The sequence below is a fragment of the Lucilia cuprina genome, chromosome 4 (genome assembly GCF_022045245.1).
Source record: "Lucilia cuprina isolate Lc7/37 chromosome 4, ASM2204524v1, whole genome shotgun sequence".
In the NCBI taxonomy this organism is placed as follows: Eukaryota; Metazoa; Arthropoda; class Insecta; order Diptera; family Calliphoridae; genus Lucilia; species Lucilia cuprina.
In genome coordinates, this window is record NC_060952.1 from 33,088,364 (window position 1) to 33,102,804 (window position 14,441).

Consider the following 14,441-nt stretch of genomic DNA (forward strand, 5'->3'; position numbering starts at 1 on the left):
CTAGTTCAGTTCTAGTTCAGTTCTAGTTCAGTTCTAGTTCAGTTCTAGTTCAGTTCTAGTTTAGTTCTAGTTCAGTTCTAGTTCAGTTCTAGTTCAGTTCTGGTTCAGATCTAGTGCAGTTCTACTTCAGTTCTTGTTCAGTTCTAATTCAGTTCTATAAATCATACATTTTATAGAATCTAAAGAATTCATTCCTTTAACATTCCGTTTTTATTCTTTGTGATCTTGTAAGGTGGCCTACTACATACTATCATTGCAATTTTATGTAAACTTTTTGTGACATTTGTTTTACGAACGCCTTTCGATTACACCTGCGTCTGATTAAACTTACTGACTCCTTATAAATGCTTCTCTCTATATATGTGTGTGTGTTAGTTATCCTTCATTGTCTTATAATTTGTTTCGATTTCTTTTTATCGTAAGTATTTTCAAAACATATTCTTACACACTTTCCTATCAGTTTTGATTAAAGCAAGATACACGATATTTACGACTGCCAAAGGAGACAACGATAAAAGTAAAATGCTTTGTTATTGGCGTATCCGATATGCGTAAAATTGGCGATTTGTCTGCTTATTTGCTTGCTTTTTTATCTTATGTAAGATTTTTGTTAAATATACAATTTTATTGAAATTTAAGGGATACATATTGTACTTAGTTGTAAAATGGTTTGTTGCTAAAACCTCAAATGATTTGTTAAGAATTCTTTTAAACTGATCAATATGTTGACCAATGTTTATAGTTCTTAAGAATTGTTTAATTTTTTGGTTATAACATTTAAATAGATGTGGTTATGGTAAGTAAAATTTTAGATTTAAAATTTAAAAAAATTGTTTAATTGATCAAACATGATATTCGGGAATTAGTTTTAAATTTTAAAATAAAGAACTTAAAAGGATTTTTATAAATTACTATTTAAAATACATAGCAGACTCATTGAGGTTTTTAGTTTGTTTCTTTTGTGATCAGAAATACTTTATTATCCATATTTAAATCATTTTGTTTAATTTATTTTTATAAAGTTTAACATAATACTAATCTAGTACTTATATCTTAAACCTTCGTATTAATCTTAAGACTAAAATAGATCTTCACACTTCACATATGTTAACATCATTTTACTAACAAGATCACTTGTCTAACAATCTAAATCTTTGAAAAAAAATGTAATTTGTACATGAGTAATTTTAAAGGCGCCACAAGGATTTGAGAAATATTACAAAATGTTTAACAAGTTTTGTCAATGATAGAAATCAATGATTTTACCCAAAAAAACTCTCTGCTCACGGTGACTGACTTATGGGAACCCAACAGTGTCACACAACTCACACACACAACATGTTGTTGGCAAAACATTGAGTCTTACAAGATCACAAATAAGGTAAACAAAAAAAATTAAACATTTCAAAATCATCATAAAAAATCTATTGATTTTGACCACTAACAACAATTCGAGTCTAGAAGGTTGAACACAGACACATACAGACAGACAGACATCAAAGACCGTGCAAAGCCGCTTAAGGATATGTTATGGGTGTTTTAAACAACATATACTATAAAGAAAAATTACAACACAATATCTCTGTAGGTAGTTGTAGTGACATTTAATATTACATTTCTTTCAATTCAATTTTATTTTCTTGGTAGAAATTTGGATCATGTTGTGTGTTGTTACACTTTACTATTTGTTAAAAGATTATACATTATTCAATTTCTATGTTTTCTTAGAAGTAATATTTAATTTTGTTACTATTTTTCAGAGTTATTGATGAGAGTAATTAATAATTAATTAAAATATTCTGGAATTTATTTAAACTTTAAATTAAGAAATAATTTATTTCTAGATTTAATAAATATAAACGGAAATACTCAGACTTTAGACTGATCTATAGTCTTGACTATAAATCAATCTGTACTGAACGTACTTAGATCAGTTTAATGTTCAGACTAAAGGCTAATCTATAGATAAGTGTATATTTTTGACAAGAGAGCATTCTATACTTTTACCTTACTCTTGATCAGTCTATAGTCTTAACTGTAGCTTAGTCTATTGTTGACTTTTGAATAGTATGTAGTAATTAATATAGATCAGTTTATTATAGTCTATATATAGACTACAACTTGATCTATAGATCAAGTTGTAGTCGAAACAGTAGATCAGTGGAAAGTTTTGATTATATATCAATACATTCTAAACTCTTAACTAGTCTATATTAATGACTTGGCTGTATATCAGTCTATTGTCTTTACTTTAAATAATTATGTATACTTGACTAGGGTTCAGTCTGTAATATTTACTTTTAAGCGGATAAGTCTATATTGATGACCTTTGGCTAGTCTGTAGTAATTAATATAGATCCGTTTATTATAGTCTAAAGATCGAAACAGTAGATCAGTCTAAAGTTTAGATTATAGATCAATACATTCTAGAGTCTTGATTACATAGATTGATAAATCTGTCGCTAGTCCATAATATTCACTAGTATATATTAATGACTATAGATCAGTTTTTTATAGTTTTGACCATTAATCACGTTGTAGTTTTAACTAAAGATCAGTCTATAGTCTTGATTATAGATCATTCTTTAGTCTTTTTTATGAAAGACTTTAGATAAATTTGTAGACTAAACTGCAGATCGGTCAAAAGTTTTGATTACAAATCAGTCTATAATTTTGAATATAGACAATACCAATGTCTTGATTATAGACTGATAAGCCTATATTGTAGACTATTTACTAGTCTATAATATTGACTATTAGAATATAGACCATTCCAAAGTATTGATTATAGAGTGATAAGTCTATATTGTAGACTATTCACTAGTCAATAGTATTGACTATTGTCTATAGTCTTGTCTATAGATCATGTTGTGGTTTTATCTGTAGATCATAGTCTTTATTATAGTCTTCAGATCAGAAGTTGTAGTCTAAGCTGTAGATTGGTCTAAAGTTTTCGTTATAGATCAGTCTATAATCTTAATTACAAAAACATTCTATAGTCTTGATTATAGATCAGTTTATGGTCTTGATTATAGATCAGTCTAAGGTCTTGACTATAGATAGTCTTGAGTGTTAAAAACTTTTTATTTTTGACTATTCATTAGTCTATAGTATTGACTATTGACTAGTCTATAGTAATGACTATTATAGTCTTGACTATAGATCAAGTTGTAGTCTTAGCTGTAGATCACTCTAAAGTCTTGAATGTAGGGCAGTCTATAGTTTACAAAAGAGATAAATCTATAATCCTGTTTATAGATCAGTCTATAGCCTTGACTATAGATCTGTCCATAACCTTGACTACAGAATAAAATATATACTTTGTTTTTGGCTATATATCAATATATAGTCTGACAGTCTATCAACTAAAATTGTTTTGCTTTCAGTTTTTCCTATATTTTAACTATTCTTGATTAAAGATCAGTTTGTAGTCTTAGCTGTAGATAAGTCTATAGTATTGTCTGTAGATCAGTCTAGGGTCTTGACTATAGATTACTCTATTCTCTTAGCGTTACATCAGTTTATGTTCTTGTATATAGATCAATATAAATTCTTAGCTCCGGATCAGTCTATATTCTTGCCTATTGATTAGTAAAGAATAATAACTATAGATCAGTCTATTTTAGTCTTATCAATAGATCAGTCTATATTATTGTCTGTAAATCAGTCTATAGTATTGTCTGTAGATTAGTTTAGGTTCTGGACTATAAATTACTCTATAGTCTTACCGTTACATCAGTTTATGTTCTTGTATATAGATCAATATATATTCTTAGCTATGGATCAGTCAATATTCTTGCCTATTGATCAGTATAGAATAATAACTATAGATCAGTCTATTTTAGTTTTGACCATAGATCAGTCTGTAGTCTTAGCTGTAGATCAGTCTATAGTACTGTCTGTAGATCAGTCTATAGTATTGTCTGTAGATCAGTCTAGGTTCTTGACTATAGATTATTCTATAGTCTTAACGCTACATCAGTTTATGTTCTTGTATATAGATCAATATATATTCTCAGCTATGGATCAGTCTATATTCTTGCCTATTGATCAGTATAGAATAATAACTATAGATCAGTCTATTTTAGTCTTGACCATAGATCAGTCTGTAGTCTTAGCTGTAGATCAATATATTGTCTTGACTGTAGATCAGTCTTTTATCTTGACTATATAGTATTGACATAAGATCAGTTTATGTTCTTGATCACTCTATGATCTTTATTATAGAGCATAATATATTCAGAGCTATAGATCAATCAATATTCTAACATAGATCAATATATAGTCCTGACTGTAGTTTTCTCAATTGCCTTGACTAAAGATCGGACTAGAATCTTGACTTTAGTTAGTGCAGATCAGTTTAATGTCTTATACACTTTTTCCATATAAAAAAACAGATTTTATTAAAAATTGTCAACTTAATAGAAGTTTTTTGCATAAGGCAGTTAAAGTTTCAAAATTTTGTAACTTAATAAAAATTCCAAGTAAAGAACAAATGATATAGTATGCATCTCAATTGATTGCATCATTGTTAACGTCATCATTTCATAGACAATATTTACATAAGAAAAAGTAAACATTTGTTTGCGAAAACAATAAAAAGTCAACCTTGTTTGAAAAATAAACAGAAAACAAATATTAAACACTTTTTTATTGATACTATGGAATTGTCAGATGCTTCGTGCTGACGACAATAGGTACAAGTTGTTGGATTTCATGGTAAGAGTTTGCAAACTGTAAAAAAATGATTGTATGAGCGTTTTTTTTACAAACAACAATGGCACATTTAATATGAGTTTAATGAATATTAAACTTGTCAATATTCCTGGTTTTTGGTATACAAATCAATGCTTCCACTACCAGCAATCCTTTCACTACAACCATTTCATCAAAAATGTATACATACATATATGTATGTATGTATGTATGTATGTATGTATGTATGTATGTATAAAAAACGACCACCCATTATAAAGTGAGAAAAAAATTAACAATATTGCATTGAACACGCAATTTTTGTCAGATTGTAATGTGTAAAATTTTAGTTTCATTTCGGAAAAAATATTTTTTTCTCTTTAATAGTTCTGACAAAAAAGATCATAAATGGATTGATTTTAAGCATAAACTGCAAGTAATTGAACATGATAATTTAATCCTCATATTGCTTTTTTTCTTTAGTTTAAAGAAAATTTTGTAAAAATTATTTTGATGTAATAATTTATGCATTTTTCACAATACAGTTTATAAACATTGTATAGGAATATCTTGTAATATAAAAAAATACGAATTGAATTTCAGGAAAATGATCTGATGAATGATGAATACGATCAGACATATATAGATATCGCGCTTTAACATTAATTATGCCCTAAGACTTTAGACTAATCTATAGTCAAAACAACAGAGTGATCTATAGTTAAGACACTAGACTAAAGTCAAGGCCATAAACTGATCTAAAGTCAAGACTGATTCAAGTCAAGTCTATAACCAAAACTATAGATTGATCTATAGTTAAGCCTATAATCAAGACTATAGATTGATCTATAGTCAAGACTATAGACTGATCTATAGTCAAGATCTATAATCAAGACTATAAATTCATCTATAGTCAAGCCTATAGACTGACCTATAGTCAAGATTATAGCCTGACCTATAGTCAAGACTATAGATTGATCTTAAGTCAAGACTATAGATTGATCTAAAGTCAAGCATATAGATTGATCTATAGTCAAGACTATAGATTGATCTATAGTAAAGACAATAGATTGTTCTATAGTCAATACTATAGATTGTTCTATAGTCAAGCCTATAGATTGTTCTATAGTCAAGACTATAGACTGATATATAGTCAAGACTATAGACTGATATATAGTCAAGACTATAGACTGATCTATAGTCAAGACTATAGACTGATCTATAGTCAAGACTACAGACTGATCTATAGTCAAGACTATAGACTAATCTATAGTCAAGACTATAGATGGATCTATAGTCACGACTAGATAGATCTATAGTCACGACTAGATAGATCTATAGTCAAGACTATAGATAGATCTATAGTCAAGACTATTGATAGATCTATAGTCAAGACTATAGATAGATCTATAGTCAAGACTATAGATAGATCTATAGTCAAGACTATAGATAGATCTATAGTCAAGACTATAGATAGATCTATAGTCAAGACTATAGATAGATCTATAGTCAAGACTATAGATAGATCTATAGTCAAGACTATAGATAGATCTATAGTCAAGACTATAGATAGATCTATAGTCAAGACTATAGATAGATCTATAGTCAAGACTATAGATAGATCTATAGTCAAGACTATAGATAGATCTATAGTCAAGACTATAGATAGATCTATAGTCAAGACTATAGATAGATCTATAGTCAAGACTATAGATAGATCTATAGTCAAGACTATAGATAGATCTATAGTCAAGACTATAGATAGATCTATAGTCAAGACTATAGATAGATCTATAGTCAAGACTATAGATAGATCTATATAGATTGATCTATAGTCAAGACTATAGATTGATCTTTAGTCAAGACTATAGATTGATCTATAGTCAAGACTATAGATAGATCTATAGTCAAGACTATAGATAGATCTATAGTCAAGACTATAGATAGATCTATAGTCAAGACTATAGATAGATCTATATAGATTGATCTATAGTCAAGACTATAGATTGATCTTTAGTCAAGACTATAGATTGATCTATAGTCAAGTCTATAGTTTGTCTATGGTCAAGACTATAGATTGATCTATAGTCAAGACTATAAACTGATCTATAGTCAATAGATCAGTTTATAAATAGATCTTTAGACTGAACCATAGTCAATACCAAGCGCGGATCCAGGGGAAAAAAGAGATTTACAATTTTTTTTAAATTTATTAATTTATAAAATAATAAAAATAGAAAGCATTAATAAAAAATATTCAATTTTCTTCCTCTTTCTCTATTCCTCTCTCTTTTTTAAACTTTTTGACAGTTTGTTTTTGACATCACTTTCACGGCCTCAAGGGACTTACTAAATGGTCAGGTTAGAGTTTCTTTCTTTACTTTCTCATTTTAGTTTTCACAAAAATTAATTTTGAATACTTTTTATAATTATAAAAAATGTTTCTCAAAAAAAAAATCCCTTAGTCTTACAGACAAGTGCCGTCGAGTTGTAGCACTTGTTCCATTTTTACATATATTTATTTTCACATTGTCTTCTGTATTTTATGTTAATTGACAGTCACGCAATCTAGCTTTACATTGCATTTTATCTGAAGTTTGTCATGTTTGTGTTTTTTGAATTCTGATAAAGATTCTTTTTGTTTTTCTTTATTGATAAAAAATAAGGGACAAAGTGTTTTAAGCACGTGCCCCCTTATATATGGGACAAATATATAGGCCAATGCCGTTGGGGTATATACATATATGAGGAAAAACTAAGAATATTTTTTTATTTAATTTATAAATAATAAATATCTTTATTATCAAAGAAAATTATGACATCTACATGGCCGCGAAAATAGTTCAAGTTTAAATCTAAAAAAACTTATATCTGCGGATCTGCTTTCAAGGTCCATTGTTTCGACCTAACCACGTACGGATCAGTAAAAATAATGTTTTCGGTGACAAGTAGCAAAAGCTTTTAACCTAAACTTCAACAGAAAACGTTAGACTATACATCCTCCTCTCACTGGCATCACCCCGGAGGACATACCCACTGTCCGATTATTCCAAGTATTGAGAAAGAAATGTATTTACATCATTACAAGGTCTTAAACATGCATTGTACATTTTTTTCAAAACATTCGTTCAAATTACAAACCCTTTAACATTCTTCATCTACCATTTATTGCTGCTTACTTCAAGTATATTTATATAATTTTATAATCTCGACAATTGTAACACTTTATTTTCGAAAATTACTTTACAAATAGTTTTGTGTTTTTTTCATGTTTTCATTCATTGCATTAAGAACATACACCACAGTTGTGTAAAAAGTGAGTCATTGTTCTGAAATTTTGTTGCAATTTGTAAGTAACCGGCATTGGAAGATCTATTTGTTATAAAATAAAAAAAAAACAATTCATTGATTGTAATTTTTCCTTTGGTATTTCTTCGTGTTATTTTTTTATGAATTAAAGAATAAACTCTTCTTCAATGGAAAGTGTTTTACAATTCAAATACTCGAGAACTTAAGTATAAATTGTTACAAACTAATTATCAAGTTATTTTTCTTTGTTGCTTTAGCAACAATGGATCGTGTAGTAATGTGTTTGTGGTTGGTAAATTTTATGGGGATATTGTAAAATAATTGCGCAATAAACCGTGATTGTTTGCTATTTTTCGTTTGAATTGTAAACTTATTAAGAAGAATTCGCTGTAATTGAGACTTTGATGAAGACCGTTTAGGTTCTTAGGGTGTTATATAATAATATAATGGATTTGTAGATTTAATGCAATGCTGTAGTAAACCAAACGAAATCGACTGTAGCTCTATTAAAAAGCAATCCAATTGAGAAAATAATTCAACTAACTAACTAACTAACTAGCTAACGAACTAACCAGCTATCGTACTAACTAAACTACCAAACTACTAACTAACTAACAAGACTATAGATTGATCTATATTCAAGACTATAGATTGATCTATAGTCAAGAATATAAATTGATCCATAGTCGCGACTATAGATTGATCTATAGTCAATACTAAGTATATCTAGTCAAGACTATAGATTGATCTAGAGTCAAGATAATAGATTGATCTATAGTCAAGACTATAGGTTGATCTATAGTCAAGACTACAGATTGATCTATAGTCAAGAATATAAATTGATCTATGGTCGCGACTATAGATTGATCTATAGTCAATACTATATATAGTCAAGACTATAGATCTATAGTCAAGACTACAGATTGATCTATAGTCAAGAATATAAATTGATCTATAGTCGCGACTATAGATTGATCTATAGTCAATACTATATATAGTCAAGACTATAGATTGACCTAGAGTCAAATCTATAGATTGATTTAGAGTCAAGACTATAGATTGATCTATAATCAAGACTATAGATTGATCTAGAGTCAAGATTATAGACTGATCTATTGTCAAGACTATAGATTGATCTATTGTCAAGACTATAGACTGATCTATAGTCTGACTATAGATTGATCTAAAGTCAAGAATATAAATTGATCTATAGTCGCGACTATAGATTGATCTATAGTCAATACTATATATAGTCAAGACTATAGATTGATCTAGAGTCAAAACTATAGACAATAGATTAATCTAGAGTCAAGATTATAGATTGATCTATAGTCACGACTATATATTGATCTGGAGTCAAGACTGTAGATTTATCTAGAGTCAAGACTCTAGATTGATCTATAGTCAAGACTATAGGTTGAAATATAGTCAATACTATAGATTGAAATCTAGTCAAGACTATAGATTGATCTTTAGTCAAGAGTATAGATTGATCTATAGTCAAGAGTATAGATTGACCTATAGTCGAAAGTATAGATTGAACTATCAAGACTATAGATTGATCTACCATCAAGACAATAGAATGATCTATATTCAAGATCGTAGATTGATCAACTTTCATATGATCTATAATATTGTATATAGACTGATCTATATACAATATTATAGATCAATCTACAGATAATACTATTGATTGATCAACAGTCAAGACTGTTTTATAGTCAAAACTTAGGCTGATCTATAGACAAGACTACAGATTGATCAATAGTCAAGACTACATGCTGGTCTATAGTCTGATCTACAGACATTACTATATACTGATCTTTAGTCAAGACAGTCTACAAACCTACAAACAAAACTGATCTTTGACTATAGATCAGACTACATACTGATTGAGGAAACGCCCTTAAGCGAATAAACCACGATTCAATGTATTGGAAGAGTATCCTTGCAGTTGTGGTATTTGCACTTTTGACGAGTATGAAAGTGTTCCTGGAGAGGATGTGCCAGCATTATCATTTGGATTAACATATTGTGGTGCTTCAACGAATTCTTCGTTATCGTCTATATTGTTATCATTTTCAGCAAGAGAAGCTTGTGCTCTTGTAACGCTTCTTGTTGATGGCCTATTGTTTGGCATGTTACGGCTTTTGTCGGGGTCACCAGTGTTGGGTAATAAGTTTACGACTTATTTTGTTGAATTTTATAATAAAAACTGGAAAATTTATTTTAACAAAATGTCAAATTAAAAATCGAAAACAACCAAGATTAAAAATTATATTATGTAAAACGAAGTGTCCCCACATGATCTATAGACTAGTCTATAGTCAAGATAATAAGGTGATATATAAGCAAAACTTAAGATCATTAGTTTTGGCTAAAGATAATCTATAGTCAAGAATATATTCTGATCTATAGACGGGACCATACACTGATCTATTGCCAAGAATATAGAATGATCTATTATAAACTGATTTATGCTGAAAACCATAGACTGATTTATAGTCAAAACAATGTACTGACTTATAATCAAGACTATAGTCTGACAACTGATAATCAGACTAGATTTGTTATCAAAACAAACAGAGACGTTATAAAAAAAGAACAAGACGATTGTAATATGTAATGAAAACCTTCTCTTACAAATTGAGTTTAAAGTAGTTGAGTTTAAATAGTTAGATTTGCTGGGTTGCTATTCGCTTCGACAATGATGAAGACTCAAAATGACGTAGTTTAAACTTCTTGCTCCTTTATAAAATTGATCTCTAACTAAGTAGTTTTAAACCGATTGCAAATAGAGCCACTTTAGATTTTTAAATAGGAACCGTAACTCCTATTTATATCGTCATTAGTTTTGGAACTCGTTCTACTTTCAAAGCATTATCGAACAACTAGTTTTTTTGACACTAGTTAAATACTGTTACGAAACAACATTTTGATAGAATCGTATTCCTAGTTCAGATCTATTCCAAAGAAGATATATATATGTTCTCTTAAATTTGTAGGGATAAATTTTAAAATTAATTTAAAACAGATTTTACTTTTATAATCATAAAGCAAAAATTTAAAAAAAATAAACATTTGTTCCTATTCTAACAATCCCGCAACACACAGCATCCCCACATCGGAAGTAACAATCATAAATGTCAGTTTCAAAAATGATCATTGACTCATTAAATTGATATTGTTTTGATAGTGTTGAACAAATTTGAAATATTTAAAATTACATTTCCATTGTTTTAAATACGAACAAAAAAAAGGCCAAGAAAAAAGGAAACAAAAAGTGAAAACTCATTTCATGCATTTTAGGAGAAAAACAAAAACTAATTTTGAGAAAGTAACATTTGGTTATAAAACCAATAAAAACACCCATATAAATATTAATATTTTATTGTTTTCTTAAAACGACGATTCCTGTTATTGTATCTACTACTAGATGAACAATACCAAAAAAAACTAAAAAAAAAAACTATTGTGCAACTCAGTGCAATCACTTGAGAAAAATCTACTGTATAAAACCAAGAAAGAGATCATCCATCTATCTCCCTAAGAATCCTGGTTTTTTAAGCAACATAAGGGTTTAAACCCAAAAACAATTCAAGTGCTTCTCTATATATGATAATAACAGGTGGCACGGAAGCCACATAAAAATTCATGAAAAAAATATAAGAAAAATGATTAATAAAAAAAGGCAACATTAATTTTTTAATAAGATTTCGACATCTATTTCAAAAAAAAAAGGATTCTATCTTTTATAATTTAAAGAAAACAACAACAAAATATTATGATTATTGTTACTGTTACTGTGGAAAAGAATCACCATCATTGATTCTCTCATTTTACTAGTAATACGCGAGTGTGTGTGTGTGTGTGAAAGTACAAGTAAAACTGAGAAGATCATGGTGATGATCACATTTTTATGCAACTTCCGATTTGAGAAAACCAAACAAAAGGACTCAGCATGAAATGTGTGAGAACATTTTGCTATTCGCACTAACATAATCGGAAAACACAAACAAAAATAATAAATGAATTTTAAATATAAAAAAAATATTTTGATTAATTTTACAACGGAAGGATGTGGCTTTAGTAGGAAATTTGCTGTTCGTAAAATATAACAGTTTCGTTTATAGTACATACTATAGTTTAGGCTATACAGTATAGACTATAGTATAGACTACAGTTTAGCTTGCAGTATGGACCAAAAATTTGTCTATAGTATAGATTTTAGTGCAGACTATAGCCTAGGCTATAGTGCAGTCTTTAGTCTAGTCTATAGTTAAGTCTATATTCTAGTCAATAGTCCAGTCTATAGTCTAGTCTATAGTCTAGTCTATAGGTTAGTCTATAGTCTAGTCCATAGGCTAGTCTATAGTCTAGTCTAGCCTATAGTCTAGTCTAGTCTATAGTCTATATTCTATATTCTATATTCTATATTCTATATTCTATATTCTATATTCTATATTCTATATTCTATATTCTATATTCTATATTCTATATTCTATATTCTATAATCTATATTCTATATTCTATATTCTATATTCTATATTCTATATTCTATATTCTATATTCTATATTCCATATTCTATATTCCATATTCTATATTCTATATTCTATATTCTATATTCTATATTCTATATTCTATATTCTATATTCTATATTCTATATTCTATATTCTATATTCTATGTTCTATATTCTATATTCTATATTCTATATTCTATATTCTATATTCTATATTCTATATTCTATATTCTATATTCTATATTCTATATTCTATATTCTATATTCTATATTCTATATTCTATATTCTATATTCTATATTCTATATTCTATATTCTATATTCTATATTCTATATTCTATATTCTATATTCTATATTCTATATTCTATATTCTATATTCTATATTCTATATTCTATATTCTATATTCTATATTCTATATTCTATATTCTATATTCTATATTCTATATTCTATATTCTATATTCTATATTCTATATTCTATATTCTATATTCTATATTCTATATTCTATATTCTATATTCTATATTCTATATTTCTATATTCTATATTCTATATTCTATATTCTATATTCTATATTCTATATTCTATATTCTATATTCTATATTCTATATTCTATATTCTATATTCTATATTCTATATTCTATATTCTATATTCTATATTCTATATTCTATATTCTATATTCTATATTCTATATTCTATATTCTATATTCTATATTCTATATTCTATATTCTATATTCTATATTCTATATTCTATATTCTATATTCTATATTCTATATTCTATATCTATATTCTATATTCTATATTCTATATTCTATATTCTATATTCTATATTCTATATTCTATATTCTATATTCTATATTCTATATTCTATATTCTATATTCTATATTCTATATTCTATATTCTATATTCTATATTCTATATTCTATATTCTATATTCTATATTCTATATTCTATATTCTATATTCTATATTCTATATTCTATATTCTATATTCTATATTCTATATTCTATATTCTATATTCTATATTCTATATTCTATATTCTATATTCTATATTCTATATTCTATATTCTATATTCTATATTCTATATTCTATATTCTATCTATATTCTATATTCTATATTCTATATTCTATATTCTATATTCTATATTCTATATTCTATATTCTATATTCTATATTCTATATTCTATATTCTATATTCTATATTCTATATTCTATATTCTATATTCTATATTCTATATTCTATATTCTATATTCTATATTCTATATTCTATATTCTATATTCTATATTCTATATTCTATATTCTATATTCTATATTCTATATTCTATATTCTATATTCTATATTCTATAGTCTATAGTCTAGTCTATAGTCTAGTCTATAGTCTAGTCTATAGTCTAGTCTATAGTCTAGTCTATAGTCTAGTCTATAGTCTAGTCTATAGTCTAGTCTATAGTCTAGTCTATAGTCTAGTCTATAGTCTAGTCTATAGTCTAGTCTATAGTCTAGTCTATAGTCTAGTCTATAGTCTAGTCTATAGTCTAGTCTATAGTCTAGTCTATAGTCTAGTCTATAGTCTAGTCTATAGTCTAGTCTATAGTCTAGTCTATAGTCTAGTCTATAGTCTAGTCTATAGTCTAGTCTATAGTCTAGTCTATAGTCTAGTCTATAGTCTAGTCTATAGTCTAGTCTATAGTCTAGTCTATAGTCTCGTCTATAGTCTAGTCTATAGTCTAGTCTATAGTCTAGTCTATAGTCTAGTCTATAGTCTAGTCTATAGTCTAGTCTATAGTCTAGTCTATAGTCTAGTCTATAGTCTAGTCTATAGTCTAGTCTATAGTCTAGTCTATAGTCTAGTCTATAGTCTAGTCTATAGTCTAGTCTATAGTCTAGTCTATAGTCTAGTCTATAGTC

General features: G+C 27.5%; 1 protein-coding gene across 1 annotated transcript in view; it reads right to left on the bottom strand.

Annotated features, from left to right (window-relative positions):
* LOC111686545 (ATP-binding cassette sub-family G member 1) overlaps positions 1 to 7,201 on the bottom strand; it is an 8,755-nt gene extending 1,554 nt beyond the window's left edge. Inside the window, exon 1 of the mRNA XM_046950532.1 lies at positions 7,167 to 7,201. Coding sequence (XP_046806488.1) covers positions 7,167 to 7,201 — 35 coding nt within the window. The remainder of the gene's footprint in view (positions 1 to 7,166) is intronic.
* Positions 7,202 to 14,441: the final 7,240 nt, after the last annotated feature.